The sequence below is a fragment of the Hypanus sabinus genome, chromosome 10 (genome assembly GCF_030144855.1).
Source record: "Hypanus sabinus isolate sHypSab1 chromosome 10, sHypSab1.hap1, whole genome shotgun sequence".
Classification (NCBI taxonomy): Eukaryota; Metazoa; Chordata; class Chondrichthyes; order Myliobatiformes; family Dasyatidae; genus Hypanus; species Hypanus sabinus.
Genome location: NC_082715.1, coordinates 78,190,629 through 78,208,214, shown reverse-complemented (window position 1 = coordinate 78,208,214; position 17,586 = coordinate 78,190,629). Strand labels below are relative to the sequence as shown.

The 17,586-nt window shown below is 48.2% G+C and overlaps 1 protein-coding gene across 2 annotated transcripts in view; it reads right to left on the bottom strand.

Moving 5' to 3' along the window:
- LOC132400789 (guanine nucleotide-binding protein G(I)/G(S)/G(O) subunit gamma-4) overlaps positions 1–16,745 on the bottom strand; it is a 31,992-nt gene extending 15,247 nt beyond the window's left edge. Inside the window, exons 1-3 of one of the 2 annotated variants that reach the window (XM_059982161.1) lie at positions 16,450–16,745; positions 6,253–6,328; positions 2,416–2,523 (exon numbers count right to left, since the gene is read on the bottom strand). In XM_059982161.1, coding sequence (XP_059838144.1) covers positions 2,416–2,502 — 87 coding nt within the window. In that variant the 5' untranslated portion in view covers positions 2,503–2,523; positions 6,253–6,328; positions 16,450–16,745. The remainder of the gene's footprint in view (positions 1–2,415; positions 2,524–6,252; positions 6,329–16,449) is intronic. The other variant, XM_059982160.1, reaches the window with a different exon arrangement.
- Between the last annotated feature and the right edge of the window lie 841 nt (positions 16,746–17,586).

The following is a 17,586-nucleotide window of genomic DNA, read 5'->3' as shown; positions in this document are numbered from 1 at the left end:
GCATTTTGATTTTTACTGGGTGGTGTTTTTGATGGGCAGAGATAGTACAAGTCCGACACCCATGAGTCTGCGGAGAAGACCCAATGAGTCACACGGCCCAACTCTACTTCCCACTAGTCAGGACATTCACAGTGACAGGTGCATCATTGAAAACCCGAGTCACCCTGACCACAAACTGTTCCAGCTGCTACTAACCAGGAAATGGTACCACAGCATAAAAGCCAGGACCAGCAGGCTCCGGGACAGCTTCCTCCACCAGGCCATCAGACTGATTAATTCACACTGACACAATTGTATTTCTATGCCATATTGACTGTCCTGTTGTACATACTATTTATTACAAATTACTATAAATTGCATTTAGACAGAGACATAACAAAGATTTTTACTCCTCATGTATGTGAAGGATGTAATTCAGTTCAATTAAATTCTATGTCTTACGGACTTAGTACCACACACAAAATGTTGGAGGAATTCAGCACGGTGTGGGGTCTCAGCCCAAGAGGTGATTCTTCTCTTTCTTTCTCGCTGTGGATGCTGTCTGATCTATCAAGTTCCTTCAGCATTTTGCACGTGGTACTCTGGATTTCCAGCATCTGCAGAATCTCTTGCAATTTGCTAACCCACTAGTTGAGGCCAGTTCATTGGCTATATTTAGGAGGAAGTTAGATATGGCCCTTGTGGTTAAAGGGATCAGGGGGTATGGAGAGAAAGCAGGTACAGGGTTCTGAGTTGGATGATCAGCCATGATCATACTGAATGGCGGTGCAGGCTCGAAGGCCCAAATGGCCTACTCCTGCACCTATTTTCTATGTTAGTACTGGAGTTTTTGCTGAGCCCAGTCAGCTAAACCATCCAGTAGCTAACAGCAAAGCGGCACAGTGCCAGAGGCCCGGGTTCAGTCCTGACCTACAGTGCTGTCTGAGTCTGCAAGTTCTTCCAGTGGGGATTTCATCCCACATCCCAAAGACTTGTGGCTCAGTCGATTAACTGACCTTCGTAAAGTGAGTGGTAGAACCTAGGGTTGAAACACAAGAAATTCTGCAGATGCTGGAAATCTTGAACAGCACACAGAAAATGCTGCAGGAACTCAGCAAGTCAAGCAGCGACTGTGGAGGGGAATAATTAGCTGAAATTTCAGGCTGAGACCCTTCATCAGTCCTGGTTGACTTTTGTTACCCTCCATAGATGCTGCCTGACTTGCTGAGCTCCCCCAGCATTTTGTGCATATTGCTGATAGAATCTGAGGGGAGTTTTCAGGAACGTGGGGATAATAAAATGGGTATCAGCTTAGATGGTTGTTTGGTCCAGGGGACCTGTTTCAGTATCTCTCTATAAACCCAAACCACTGCAATATGGGGTGGGTAGCAAGCAGAGGGGAATGGGAGGAGGTAAAATTGGCCATGCAGATAGAAGAGGAGAAACGTTGAGGTTTTTGCAAGACAGGGGATGAGAAGGTTTCAGCGGGTGGTAGTGACATGGGTAGGGAGATGGACAAAGAATGTGCTAGTGTTCAGAGAGAAGGAAGTCAGCTGGAGGAATAGGGTGTGCTTATGTCTGGAGTGTTATCAGACCACATTGAGGTATCATTACCAGCTTTGGAAACCATATCTAAGAAAGGCAATGTTGAGGGTCCAGAGGAGGTTTATGAGAATGATATTGGCAATTAAAATATGAGGAGTGTTGGCTGCCATAGAGCCTGCACTCACTGGAATTTAGAAGAATGAGAGGGGATCTCATTGAAACCTACTGAATATTGAAAGGCCAAGATAGAGTGGATGTGGAGAGGATGTTTCCAATAGTAGGAGGGTCTAGGACCCAAGGGCATGGCCTCAGAATAGAAGGATGTCCCTTTAGAACAGAGATGAGGAAGAATTTCCTTAGCCAGAGGGTGGAGAATCTGTAGAATTCATTGTCACAGATGGTGCTGGAGACCAAGTCATGGAGTATATATAAAGCGTAGGTTGACAGGTTCTTGATCAAAGGTTATGTGAAGAAGGGAGGAAAATGGGGTTGAAACAGAAAATAAATCAGCCATGATGGAGTGGGTCAAAAGGTCCAATTTCCTCCTATGTCTTAAGGTTGTATTGACATTCAGAAACACTGGGCACGTAAAGTGCAAATGAGCCAAGTAACATGTTGTGTACATTTGAAATCAAGTGACTGCACGTAACCTCTCTACCACTGGGAAACGCAAAACCAATGATCAGAAATCCCAGCAATAAATCTGCAAAATCTCAACCTGGCTCCGGCATTCTCGCAGGCAAGTACCATCACATATCCACGAGGAAGCTTGAGGACAGGAGGTGCTTTGAGGAGTTTAATGCATCCTATCTCCATTCCAAATGAATCAACAGAATAAGGACTTGCCCAATTTTTCCCACGAAATGGCTCAGAGGTGTTATTGACACTCACCTTCATTCTGTCCATACAAGCTTCCATTTTCAGCTGCTCCACCGCTTTCCTGGCCTGAGATATACTGGCTGTGTTGTTGCTCGACATCTTTCCTGGCACCCAGCAAGCCTTTAAAATCAAATGTCTGAAAGTTTGAGGGGGAATATAAATCTACATACCATTCTGTAAAAAAAATTACACTGTGATCACCGATACTTTTTTAAGTATTTAGTAATGAACATAGAACATCATAGCACAATACAGGCTCTTTGGCCCACAGTGTTGTGCTATCCTTTTAACCTTCTCTAGGCTTAATCTAACCACTCCCTTCCACATAGCCCTCCATTCTTATCCTCATCCATGTGCCTATCTAGGAGTCTCTTAAATGTTTCTGCCTCTACCACGACCCCGGCACAGTGTTCCATGCATGCACCACTCTGTGAGAGGAGCTCTGACATGCCCCTATACTTTCCTCCAATTACTTTAAGTCATGACATTTGTATTAGCCATTTCTGCTCTGGGAAAAGGGCTTTTGTTGTCCACTCAATCTATGCCCTTATCATCTTATATATCTCTATCAAGTCACCTCTCATCCTCCTTCGCCCCAAACAGAAAAGCCCTGGCGTGCTCAAGTTCCATTCAAACCTGATCGTTTCCGTTCCTAATTCAGAATGCAGTGGTGATGAGCCTTCCCTTTAAACCACTTTAAAGAATACAGAAAAGATTTGCGAGGATTTTACCAGAGATTGAAGAAAAAAGTTACAGAGAGGTTGAGCAGTACAGAATTTTACTCATTGGAGCATAGAGAATGAGTGGCAATCTTATGTTGTTGTTGTTGAGCACGGGTGAGTCGCCGGTGACCCTGTGGATACTGTAGTTGTCCATAGGGTTTTCGTGGCAAGATTGCCAGGTCTTTCTTCCGTGCAGATACTGCTGTCGCCTAAGATGGGACCCGGCCAGATCTGAACTCAGGACCATCTGCCTCGAAGTTCAGTGTGGATACCACTACACCACCAGCCGGCTGACAATCTTATAGAGGTCTATAAAATCACGAAGGGAATAGATAGAGTAAATGTACACAGTCTTTCTCCCCCAGGACTAGGGGATCAATATCTACAGGATAGAGGTTTCAGGTGAGAGGTGAGATTTAAATCTACTCCCCTGAATCTTGAGGCTGTGTCCCCTAGTTCTAATCTCACCTACCAGTGGAAACAAATTTCTTGCCTCTAACTTATCTATCCCTTTCATAATTTTATATGTTCCTATAAGATCTCCTCTCATTCTTCTGAATTCCAGGAAGTAGTCCCAGGTGACTCAATCTCTCATAGTCTAACCCCCTCATCTCTGGAATCAGCCTAGTGAACTTCCATTACACAGTGTCCAAAACCAATATATCTTCCTCAAGTAAGGAGACCAGAACTACACGCAGTACTCCAGTTGCAGCATAACCTCCCTGCTCCTAAATTCAATCCCTCCAGCAATGAAGGCCAACATTCCATTTGCCTTCTTGACAGCCTGCTGCACCTAAAGCCATCATGCAAAGCACTCCCAAGTCCCTCTGCACAGCAGCATGCTGCAATTTTTTTTTACCATTTAAATAATAATCTGCTTTCATTTTCCCTTCCAAAGTGGATGACCTTGCATTTACCAACCATCTGCCAGACCCTTGCCCATTCATTTAACCTATCTATATCTCTCTGCAGACTCTCCGTATCTTCTGTACAATTTGCTTTTTCACTCAATTTAGTATCACCAGCAAACTTAGATGCACTACACTCAGTCCCCTCTTCCAGATCATTAATGTATATCATGAACAGTTGTGGGCCCAGTACCGACCCCTGTGGCACACCGGTCACCACTGATTGCCAACCAGAGTAACACCCATGTATCCCCACTCTCCACTTTCTATTAGTTAACCAATCCTCTATCCATGCTAATATATCACCCCCAATTCTACGCATCCTTATCTTCTGGATAAGTCTTTTATGCTGCACCTTATCGAATGCCTTCTGGAAATCCAAGTAAATAACATCCATCTGTTCTCCTCTATCCACTGCACTCATTATATCCTCAAAGAACTCCAGTAAGTTTGTCAAACAGGATCTGCCTTTGCTGAATCCATGCTGCATCTGTCTGATGGATCCATTTCTTTCCAGATGCCTCGCTATTTCTTCTTTAATGATAGCTTCAAGCATTTTCCCAACTACAAATGTTAAACTAACTGACCTATAGTTACCTGCCTTTTACTACATCCTCTTTTCTGCCTCTCGACCTCCTAGAGAACTTTGGATTAAAAACATAAGAATCCAACAATAGACAAGCTTCATGAGTGCACAACAACTGGGAGGATGGCATACAATGTGAAAAATGTAAGGTTATCCAAATCAGTGGGGAAAAACAGAAATACTGCTTTGTTTAAAACAAATTATAAAACGTTGAGAAGCCCTGATGATCACAAGTCAACAACACTACAGATGGAACAAGCCATTAGGAAGACAAATTCTTCTTAAAGTCTGAGTAATTGTTTCATTATCATTATTTCACATGTTTCATTATTATTTCACAAAATAGAGTGAGAAGATTTTATTTGCATGCAGAAATAAAACTGTCTTACAGCAATTATACAGAGGCTTGGAGAGGCCACACCAGGAGTATTTTATACAGTTTAGGTCTTAAGATATACCTGCTACAAAAGGGGTGAATAATAGCTTCATTTGATTGTTTCCAGATTTGATAGGTCTGTCCAAAGAAGAGAGACTGAACAGGCATATGCTTTTACCAGAGGGAACAATTAGCATGGAGACCAGAGAGATGACACACTGAAAAGTACAAAGATTTTTGAGGGCTTAACAGGGCAGTTGTAAGGTGGGTGTCTTCCTGCCGCAGAAACCAAGAGCTAAGGCCACTTAGAACGGAAATGAGAAGAAATGTCTTCACTCAAAAAGAGGCTGAGTCTTTGGAATTCTGGAGACTCGATCCATTAATTGCATTCATTGATAGATTTTCTGAATATTAGCAAAGGTCAGGGATAGGGCAGGAGAAACGTGTTTGAAGTGAAGACCTGATGTCTTTAGAAGAGTGAGAAAGGGAACCAAACAGATTCTTCCTGCTCTTCCTCGCAGCCTCTAAAACAATTAAGTTTTCTGCTATAAATATCACTGATGGGAAGGGATGAATAAGACTCTATAAAACTAGTTAGACCACACTTGGAGTAGCGTATTCAGTTCTGATCGCCTCATTGTAGAGCATGTTATTTGCAGAAAGGTTGAGCAAGCTCGGGCTTTTATCTCTGGAGCGAGAGAGAATGAGAAATGATTTGATGAGAGATAGAATGGACAGCCAGCACCCTTTCCCAGGATGGCAATGAATTAATTACAGGATAGTGGAGGGAAGTACAGAGGGATGTCAGAGGCAGGTTGCTTTTTTTTACAGAGAGTGGAGGGTGCCTGGAAATCACCTGGTGGTAGAGGATAATGCCAAACGGATAATTAAGAGTTTGTTAGATCGCTTATGCAGAAAAAGTGTTTTTTTGGAGTGGCACAGTAGCATACTGATTATAAAGCCAGCGACCTACAGTTATTACACTTCGACATCTGGTTCCTGAGCCAGTGTAGATAACTTCACTCTCAATTCTGAACTGATTCCACAGCCTACAGACATGTTCTCAGTTTGTGTATCTAATCTCTCTATCTGTTTTATTTGCACAGTCAGTCTTTTGCAGTTTGGTTGTTTGTCAAGCCTTTGTGTAGTTTCTCCACTCATGCCGTTGTATTTCTTTGATCTACTGTGAATGCCTGCAAGAAAATGAACCTCAGGGTAGCATGTGGTGACATGTACAAACTCGGATAATACATTTACTTTGAACTTGAACTCTGCTTTCAGGAAACAGGATGTTCTGGCCAGGCTCTTCGACTCCACCCCTCCTCTCAGCACCCTGCAGGACGCAGAAGCAGGAGATGTGTTAATTACTGTCAGCTCAAGCCCGCAGCAGAGATGCACAAAGGAAACATCTGCATTCAATCCTGTTGGAGCCCTGAGAGGTAATTAGCACCACAGGGGAGGAGAGGCAAGTGAGGGGAAGAATCACTCGCTGGGTGTGTCGCACTGTTGGAGCCTGTCAATCACTTACATTTTTTTTAAAAAAGGAATAAATACTCATCCATGCATCAGGAGCCACACCCTCGAGGTCTCCACTGACATGGCGGCTGTTGGGTTACGCTGTAGAATTTCTTGTAGCTTATGCTTGCTTGTATTTTTATATAATCACCTACAGTCAGTGGCAACTTTATTCAGTACCTCCTGCATTGCATAAAGTAGCCATTAGTGTATGTTTGTGGTAGTCCATCCACTTCCAAGGTTTGACGTGTTGTGCATTCAGAGTTGCTCTTTTTTTTTGCACACCACTGTTGTAACCTGTGATTACTTGAGCTACTGTTGCCTTCCTGTCAGCTTTATCCAGTCTGGCCATTCTCTCATTAAACGGCATTTTCACCCACAGACATGCTGCTCGCTGGATGTTTTTTTGTACCATTCTCTGTAGAACCTCTAGTGTGAAAATCCCAAGACATCAGCAGATTCTGATATACTCAAACTACCCCATCCGGTACCAACAATCATTCCGTGGACAAAGTCAACAAGTCACATAGTCATAAAAATCTGCAACAGAGAAACAGGCCCTTTGGCCCATCTAGTCCATGCCATGACTAGCAGTCCCTTTGACCCGCACTGTGGCCATAGCCCTCTATACCTCTCCCACCCATACAACTATCCACATTTCTCTTAAACTTTGAAATCAAAATCACATCCACCACTCATTCTGCACTCTTACCACCATCTGAGCAAAGACATTTCCCCTCATGTTCCCCTTAACATTTCACCTTTCAGCCTTAATCCATGACCTTCCAGTTGTAGTCTCACCCAACCTCAGCTGCAAAAGCTTGCTTACATTAATCCTATCTGTATCCAACATAATTTTGTATATTTCTATCAGATCTCCCCTCAATCTTCTGTGTTCTAGGGAATAAAGCTCAAACTATTCTATCTCTCCTTATAACTCTGCTCCTTCAGTCCTGGCAACATCCTTGTAAATTTTCTCTGTTCTTTTTCAACCTTACTTACATCTTTCCAGCAGGTAGGAAACTCCAAACTAGGTCTGAGCAACTTCTTATGCAATTTAAACATAACATCCCAGCTCCTGTACTCAGTACCATGGTTTATGAAGGCTATTGTGTCAAAAGCTTTCTTTCTTCCTGTGCCACTACTGTGTTATGGCCTTGTATTCCTAAATCCCTTTGTTCTACGTCATTCCTCTGTGCCCTACCACTAACTGTGTGAGACCTACTCTGGATGGTTCTCCCAAAGTACAATACCTTACATTTCTCTGAATTAAATTACATCTGTCATTTTTCAGCCCATTTTTCCCACTGGTCCAGATCCTGCTGCAAGCTTTGACAGTCTTCTTTGCAGTCCACTACACTCCCAATCTTGGTGTCATGCATAAATTTGTTGATCCTATGAATCATTATCATCTAGGTCGTTGTTATAGATGACAAACAATGGACCCAGCATCGATCCCTGCGGCACTCCACGAGTCACAGGCCTCCAGTCAGAGAGGCAACCCTCTACTACCACTCTCTGGCTTCTCCCCCAAGCCATCGGACTGCCAACCTACTGTCCTCTGCTGTGCCTATTGTCTTGTTTATTATTTATTGTAATGCCTGCACTGTTTTGTGTACTTTATGCAGTCCTGGGTAGGTCTGTAGTCTGGTGTAGTTTTGTGTTGGTTTACGTAGTTCAGTGTAGTTTTTGTATTGTTTCATATAGCAACATGGTCCTGAAAAACATTGCCTCGTTTTTACTGTGTACTGTACCAGCAGTTATGGTCAAAATGACAATAAAAGGTGACTTGACTTGATTTGACTTCCTACAAAGCCAATCTCTAATCCAATTTACTACCTCATCTTGAATTCTGAGTGACTGAACCTCCTTGACCAGACTCCCAATGCCAGCTTTTGTCAAATGCTTGCTGAAGTCCACATAGGCAACATCCACAGCCTTGCCTTCATCAACTTTCCTGGTAACTTCCTTGAAAAAAGATTGGTTTGACTTACCACGCACAAAGCCATGCTGACTCAGCCCAGTCAGTCCCTGCCTATCCAAATACTCAGATATCTAGACCCTTAGCCTCTCAAATGATCCGGGGTTCATCCAGTTCAGCTCTTACTCCTTAACGCGGAGCGTTAGGACCTGCATCTGGATGTACTACTTAAAGGTTAATTTATCAGTGACCCTGGAGGTATCCCTGCCTTCCCACATCTCTAACTGTTTAATCACAAAGAGGAAACAATCAGTAAACTGAAAAAATATCTACCTACTGCTTTTGGCCTTCTCTCATTCATGCCGAACCCTCAAATTCCCACTCTAATAAAGGCTGTTCTGCTAACCCCTGCCTCATTTGCATTTGCCCTTGCTAATAAATCCTGATCTCTGACCGGCAGCGGTTCAAATGCCGAAACACCCACAAAGCAGGTGCTAGAGAGTAGCCCAGTGGCTGTTCCCCCTTCACAATAAGTATTCCTGCTTGGGGGAAGCAACAGTGACCACGCTTCTGGCACAGAGTCTGGCCCTGTGGCTCGAGGATGGCAGCAGTGATAGGGGACTCTATGGACATTGGGTGAGACAGGTGGTTCTGTGGATGCAGGAAAGAAACGCGGATTGTAGTTTGCCTCTCGGGTGCCAGGGTCCAAGATGTTTCTGATCGGATCCATGATATCTTGAAGTGGGAAGGAGAACAGCCATATTGGTACCAATGACATAGGTAGGAAAAGGGAGGAGGTCCTGAAAACAGACTACAGGGAGTTAGGAAAGAATTTAAGAAGCAGGACCTCAAAGGTAATAATCTTGGGATTACTGCCTGTGCCATGTGACAGTGAGTATAGGAATAGATTGAGGTGGAGGATAAATGCGTGGTGGAGGGATTGGATCGGGGGCAGGGATTCAGATTTCTGGATCATTGGGGCAGGTGTGACCTGTACAAAAAGGACGGGTTGCACTTGAATTCCAGGGGGATCAATATCCTGGTGGGAAGGTTTAAACTAGAATTGCTGGGGGGTGGGAATTGAACTGAAATGACAGAGGAAAGGGAGGTTGGCTCACAAATAGAGAAAGTTTGGAGACAGTGCAAAAGGGAGGATAGGCAGGTGATAGAGAAGGGACACACTCAGACCAATGGTTTGAGATATGTCTATTTTAATGTGAGGAGTATTATGAATAAAGCAGATGAGCTTAGAGAGTGGATCAGCACTTGGAGCTATGATGTGGTGGCCATTACAGAGACCTGGATGGTGCAGGGGCAGGAATGACTACTTCAAGTGCCAGGCTTCAGATGTTTCAGAAAGGACAGGGAGGGAGGCAAAAGAGATGGGGGCATGGCACTGTTGATAAGAGATAGTGTCACGGCTGCAGAAAAGGAGGAAGTCATGGAGGGGGTTGTCTACGGAGTCTCTGTGGGTGAAAGTTAGGAATAAGAAGGGGTCAATAACTCTTTTTTAATTGTTTTTTTTTATAGACCACCCAATAGTAACAGCGACATCAAGGAACAGATAGGAGACGGATTCTGGAATGGAGCAATAATAGCAGGGTTGTTGTGGTGGGAGATTTTAATTTCCCCAACATTGATTGGCACTTCCCTAAAGTGAGGGGTTTAGATGGGGTGGAGTTTGTTAGGTGTGTTCAGGAATGTTTCTTGATACAATATGTATATAAGCCTACAAGAGGAGAGGCTGGACTTGATCTGGTATTGGAAAATGAACCTGGTCAGCTATCAGGTCTCTCAGTGGGAGAGCATTTTGGAGATGGTGATAGCAATTCTATCTCCTTTACCTTAGCTTTGGAGAGGGATAGGAACAGACAAGTTAGGGAAACGTTTAATTGAATTAAGGGGGAATATGAGGCTATCAGGCAGGAACTTGGAAGCATAAACTGGAAACAGATGTTCTCAGGGAAACATACAGAAGAAATGTGGCAAATGTTCAGGAGATATTTGTGTGGAGTTCTGCATACATTCAAATGAGATGGAAAGTATGGTAAGGTACAGGAACCATGGTGTACGAATGCTGAAAATCTAGTCAAGAAGAAAAGAAGAGCTTAGGAAAGGTTCAAAAAACTAAGTAATGATAGGAATCTAGAAGATTATAAGGCTAGCATGAAAGAGCTTAAGAATGAAATTTGGAGAGCCAGAAGGGGCCATGTGAAGGCCTTGGCGGACAGGATTAAGAAAAACGCCAAGGCATTCTACAAGTATGTGAAGAGCGAGAGGATAAGACATGAAAGAAAAGGACCAATTAAGTATGACAGTGGAAAAGTGTGTATGGAACTGGAGGAGGCAGCGGAGGTACTTTATGAATACTTTGCTTCAGTATTCACTATGGAAAAGGATCTTGGCGATTTTAGTGATGACTTACAGCGTTAAGGAAGAGGATGTGCTGGAGCTTTTGGAAAGCATCAAGTTGGATACATCTCCGGGAACGGATGAGATGTACCCCAGGCTACTGTGGGAGGTGAGGGAGGAGATTGCTGATGTTCGGACAATGATCTTTGCATCATCAATGGGGACAGGAGAGGTTCTGGAGGATTGGAGGGTTGCGGATGTTGTTCCCTTATTCAAGAAAGGGAGTAGGGACAGCCCAGGAAATTACAGTCGGCCCTCCTTATCCGCGAGGGATTGGTTCCGAGCCCCCCGCGGATGCGCAAGTCCCTTATTTAACCTGGCTCAATGCAGTGGTCTTTAGGACCCAGTAGAACCCTGGATTTATTTAACATGTTCAGGGCGATAGACATTAGGACCTGGCGGTGCAGCTCTGAATTCGCGGTGTTTCTGTTCACGAAAATAATCACGATCACGATTGAAAATAAGGTGGAAGTAATAAAGTGATCAGAAAGAGGTGAAACGCCATTGGTCATTGGAAAAGCATTAGGCTACAGTCGGTCAACGATTGGAACAATTTTAATGGAGCATGTGAAAGGCCCTGCCCCGATGAAAGCTACAATTATTACTAAGCAACGCAGTGGTTTAATTATTGAAATACGCATGTTCCTTAAGTGTTTTATATGCATAGAAAGGTAAAATATGTACTATATACTAAGAAAAACATTTGACTAACTGACGCTAAATAATACTGGATGTACCTGTTCCGACTTCAAATCCGACTTAAAGACGGACTCAGGAATGGAACCCATTCATAACCTGGGGACTGCCTGTACTTTTAAGTCATTTCTAGATTACTTATAATACCTAATACAATGTAAATGTTATGTAAATAGTTGTTATACTGTATTGTTTAGGGAATAATGACAAGAAAAAATAGTCTGTACGTGCTCAAACAACGAGTGCTGGAGAGAGAACTTCCGGGTTTTCCTGCTCCGTGGTTGGTTGAATCCACGCATGCGGAATCCGCGGATAAGGAGGGCCGACTGTATAGGCCACTGAGTTTTACTTCAGTGGTCGGTAAGTTGATGGAGAAGATTCTGAGAGGCCCAGGAGATTTACAAGAATGTTGCCTGTATTGGGGAGCATGCCTTATAAGTTGAGTGAACTCGGCCTTTTCTCCTTGGAGCGTCGGAGGATGAGAGGTGACCTGATAGAGGTGTACAAGACAATGAGAGGCATTGATCGTGTGGATAGTCAGAGGCTTTTTCCCAGGGCTGAAATGGCTAACACGAGAGGACATATTTTTAAAGTGCTTAGAAGTAGGTACATAGGAGACATCGGGGGTAAGTTTTTTTTACGCAGAGAGTGGTGAGTGCGTGGAATGGGCTGCCAGAGGCGACGGTGGAGGTGGAAACGATAGGGTCTTTTAAGAGACTCCTGGATGGATATGTGGAGCTTAAGAAAATAGAGGGCTATGGGTAAACCTAGGTAGTTCTAAGGCAGGGACATGTTGGGCACAGCTTTGTGGGCCAAAGAGCCTGTATTGTGCTGTAGGTTTCCTATGTTTCTAGAGTGTTGTTTTTTTAATGTACACAGGTTAATCTGTGTGAGTCACAGTTCCCTTGCTCCCCATCACTGAATGGTTGCTGTACAAGAGGCAAAACTCCAATGAAACGTTGCTTTTTAATGCACACAGGCCAATATGAGTGAGTTACACTTCTCCCACTCTTGATCACTGATTGACCACTGTTCAAATGAGCAAATCATATTGCTTCCCCATTCTGAACAACAACTGAACCTCTTGACCATGTCTGTATGCTCTGATGCTTTGAGAGGCTACCATTTGGTTGGCTGATTAGATTATTTACATTAGCCAGCAATATTTGATGAAGGGTCTCGGTCCGAAACATCGACTGTACTTCTTCCTATGGATGCTGCCTGATCTGCTGTGTTTCATCAGCATTTTGTGTGTGTTTGAATTTCCAGCATCTGCAGATTTTCTTGTGTTTACGAAACCAATAAATGTTAAGCCACATTCTTGTCTTCCAAAGAACCTTTGCATTGCAAAAGTTTCAGGATCTAACAATGGCAAATTCATTCCAATTAGGACTTCAAGCCCCCAATGTTGTGTTGGCCAATACAAACCTACACCTACCCTCCTAACAGCTCATTAAGAGGTGTTGGAGAGAGAGGCGGGGGGGTAGGGGTGAGAGGGATAGAGATGGGAAGGAGGAAGAGTGAGGGAGGGGGGAGGGAGGAGGGTGAGAGGGGGTGAGGGGAGAGTGAGGGGGAGAGGGGGGTGTGGGGGGAGAGAGAGGGTGTGGGGGGAGAGGGGTTGTGGGGGAGAGGGGTTGTGGGGTAAGAGGGTGGGGGAGGGAGAGTGTGGAGAGAGAGAGTGGGGGTGTCGAGGGAGAGGGGGTGTGGGGGAGAGAGGGGCTGTGGGGAGGAGAGAGGATGTGGTGGGGAGAGAGGGGGTGTGGGGTAAGAGGGTGGGGGAGGGAGAGTGTGGAGAGAGAGTGGGGGTGTCGAGGGAGAGGGGCTGTGGGGGAGAGAGAGGGGCTGTGGTGGAAGAGGGTATGGGGAGGAATATGGTGTGGGGAGAGAGGGGGTGTGGGGGAGAGGTTAGGGGGTAGAGAGGGTGTGGGTGGAGGGAGGGGGGTGTCGAGGGAGAGTGAGGGTGCGGGGGAGAAAGTTTGTGGGTGGTAGAGTGTGGTGGGAGAGAGAGGGTGTGGGGAGGGAGGTTGTAGGGGGTAGGGTGTGGTGGGGAGAGAAGGTGTGGGTGGAGGGTGTGGGAAGGGAGAGGGGGGTGTTGAGGGAGAGAGGGTGCAGGGGAGAAAGGGGATGGGGAAGAGAAAGGAGGTGGGGAGAGAAAGGAGGTGGGGAGAGAAAGGAGGTGGGGAGAGGGGTTGTGGGGGGAGAGGGGTTGTGGGGGGAGAGGGGTTGTGGGGGGAGAGGGGTTGTGGGGGGAGAGGGGTTGTGGGGGGAGAGGGGGTGTGGGGGGAGAGGGTGTGGGGGAGAGAGGTTGTGGGGGGAGGGAGTGGGGGAGAGAGATGGTGTGGGGAGAGAGAGGGTGTCGAGGGAGAGAGTGTGGGGAGAGGGAGAGAGACGGTGCAGGGAGAGGGTGCGGGGCAGAGAGAGAGAGGGTGTGAAGGGGAGAGAGAGAGTGTGGAGGAGAGAGAGGGTGTGGTGGGGAGAGAGAGGGTGCGGGGAGGGAGAGAGGGGGTGTGGGGTAAGAGGGTGGGGGAGGGAGTGTGGAGAGAGAGGGGGTGTCGAGGGAGAGGGGCTGTGGGGGAGAGAGGGTATGGGGAGGGATATGGTGTGGGGAGAGAGGGGTTGTTGAGGGAGAGAGGGTGTGGGGGAGAGGTTGGGGGGTAGAGAGGGTGTGGTGGGAGAGAGGGTGTGGGGAGGGAGGTTGTGGGGGGTAGGGTGTGGTGGGGAAGGAAGGTGTGGGTGGAGGGTGTGGGAAGGGAGGGGGGGGTGTTGAGGGAGAGAGGGTGCAGGGGAGAAAGGGGATGGGGAAGAGAAAGGAGGTGGGGAGAGGGGGTGTGGTGGAGAGAGGGGTTGTGGGGGAGAGGGGGAGTGGGGGAGAGGGGGAGTGGGGAGAGAGGGGTTGTCGAGGGAGGGAGAGGGTGTGGGGAGAGGGAGAGAGGGTGTGGGGGGAGTGAGGGGTGTGGGTGGAGAGAGGGTGTGGTGCAAGAGGGTATGGGGAGGGAGATGGTGAGGGGAGAGAGGGGGTGTCGAGGGAGAGAGGTTATGGGCGTAGAGAGGGTGTGGGTGGAGGGAGAGGGGGTGTCGAGGGAGAGAGAGGGTGCGGGGAGAGGTTGTGGGTGGTAGAGAGGGTGTGGTGGGGGAGAGAGGGTATGGGTGGAAGGAGAGGGTGTGGGGAGGGAGAGAGGGTGCAGGGAGAGGGTGCGGGGCAGAGAGAGAGAGGGTGTGAGGGGAGTGAGAGAGGGTGTGAAGGGACTGAGAGGGTGTGAAGGGGAGAGAGAGGGTGTGGAGGAGAGAGAGGGTGTGGTGGGGAGAGAGAGGGTGTGGGGAGGGAGAGGGAATGTAGGGAGAGGGTGTGCAGAGAGAGAGGGGTGTCGAGGGAGAGAGAGGGTGTGGGGGGAGTGAGAGGGTGAGGGGAGAGAGGGTGTGGGGGAGTGTGAGAGGGGGTGTCGAGGAAAAGAGAGGGTGTGGGGGAGTGAGAGGGTGTGAGGGGAGAGAGACGGTGTGGGGGAGTGAGAGAGGGGGTGTGGGGGAAGAGGGTATGGGGAAGGGAGATGATGTGGGGAGAGAGAAGTTGTGGGGAGTAGAGAGGGTGTGGGGGAGCGGGGGAGAGAGAGGGTTTAGGGGGAGTGGGGGAGGGAGGGTGTGGTGAGAGAGACGGTGCGGGGGAGAGAGAGAAGGTGTGAGGGGAAGGTGAGAGGGAGTGGGGTGTCAAGGGGAGAGTGGGTGCGGGGGAGAAAGGGTGGGGGAGAGAGAGAGGGTGCGGGGGGTGAGATGGTGCGGGGGGGAGAGGGAGTGTGTGGGAGAAGAGAGAGCAGGTGGGGGAGAGGGAGGGAGGGGTGAGGGGGAGATGGAGAGGGGTTGAGGGGAAGGGGAGTGGGAGGGGGAGGAGAAAGCGGATGAGATGGAGAGGGCGGAGAGGGTGGTAAGGGAGAGAGGGTGGAGATGGGAGATGTGGAGGGAGCAAGCTGTTGGGGGGAGCCAGGTGAGGGGACAGAGAGGGAGGATGTGGGGGAGACAGAAAGGGAGGGGTGGGGGAGACAGATACAAGGGGGTGTGGGGGAGACAGAGAGACAGTGTTGGGGAGAGAGAGGGAGGAGGTGTGGGGGGGACAGACAAGGGGGTGTGGGGGAGACATACAAGGGGGTGTGGGGGAGACAGAGTGTTGCGGAGAGAGAGGGAGGGGGTGTGGGGGAGACAGAGTGTTGCGGAGAGAGAGGGGGTGTGGGGGAGATAGAGAGAGTGTGGGGAAGACAGAGGGAGGGGGTGTGGGGGAGATAGAGAGACAGTGTGGGGGAGACAGAGGGAGGGGGTGTGGGGAGATAGAGAGACTGTGGGGGAGACAGAGGGAGGGGGTGTGGGGGAGATAGAGAGACTGTGGGGGAGACAGAGAGAGGTAGTGTGGAGGAGACAGAGGGGGTACAGATAGAGAGGGGGAGGGAGAGTGGGGGGACGGGACCGAGAGAGGACGGCGATGAAGTGACGGGGGCCAGAGGGATGGTGAGATACAAGGGGAGGGAAAGGGCCAGAAAGAGTGGGGGGATGGGAGGGAGAGAGGGCAGCGGCCAGACACTTCCTCAGAGAGTTCGCCACGGTCATTTTAACATAAAATCAAAATGAGCAAAGACTGATCGCCCACCCACACAGTCCGTAGCCTGAGAGAGGAACAATGGCCCTCTGATTGGGGGGCGGGGGATGGTTGCTGGTTAACTGTATCCACCAGCTGGAAGTTCATACACCAGACTTAAAAATGTCTCTTGCAAAATAAGACGCTCTGCTGTCTGCCTCAAGTGTGGGCGATTCCCCCAGTTCGCCGCTCCCTCCGCTCGCAAACATGAGTCTTACGGGTGGGGTGGCAGGTTGGGCTTTGTGTCCGAATCTGCACTCATCACTGCACAGGGCAGAGCGGGGCGACTTACCCGCAGTCCCCGGTCGGTTCTGCTCCCTGATGCCGCCGACGGCTCCCCAAACCCGCGTTTTACAGACAGCAGCGCCGATCTTCAAGCCCCAAGGAGTTCAGACACTGCCTGGCATTGTCGCCGACAACATACTCCTCTCTCTTACATCCGCATGCTGCTGTTTCTCTCTGGAGCGCAGGGCTGCCGTCCCACTCCTTTTCTGTTCGAGAGAGGAGGATCTACCCGAGAGCCGTCCCGGGCGCCGCCTGCGACCAACGCCGAACGCCGAGCCAAGAGGAGGGTTTACATCCGAGAATGTTCCAACCGTGCTCAGAAGGGGAAACGGACACCACCAATCTCGGAGATAATTCCTGTTCCAATTCCACCACTTTTACGTAACGGGGGGGGGGGGGGTTGTTGAGATTTATTTTTGCTGGCAAAACGCGCGCAGCCGAAGCCCCTGGCATACGTGGGGTTTGCGGTCCCCTCCTCATTCACCAGCCTCGCCGCAAGTCTAGCTTCTGCCAAGCCTCCCATTTCCCTTGGAGTAGATTTACACAAGAATTCGGGATCTTCCCCAGCCTTTCAAGGGAATTCTTGCTGGAGTGAACGCGGGGAACGCCCGCAGAATCCATTCCACGCCGAAAGTGGCGCCTTCTACTCCCCTTTCACCAAACTGACTTTTAGAACCCTTGGAGTCTTTTACTGGAAACTAAAACGAATCTCTGCCCAGTTCCTCCAGATTCCCGTATCTGTAATCTACCCGGTGTCTATGACTGGCCGCGAGTTGTCGAATAGTTTTAATTCTCCCCCAACCCTGCACCTTTCCAGCCTCCGCCCACACGGCGTGTTCTCTCCAAGCCACCACATAGCACAGCAGTGTCAGCTAGTCAAGTTCATTGTTATGTACGGTGAGGTACAGGTGCAGGGAAAAACTTACGGCAATATCACTGCAACGTCGATTCTTTCAGATGCACACATCATTCACAGTAAGGAAAACGCCTGCAGAAGACATGAGCGCCAAACACAATACAAAGCCATTACACTGGCCAAGGAGCTGGGATAGTCCCAGGTCGCAGGAGCAGAAACAGTTCTTGTTGCCAGAAAGGCAGCAGCTCAACTAAAATAATAAGGGTCTCCGCTGGAAACCTTGACTGC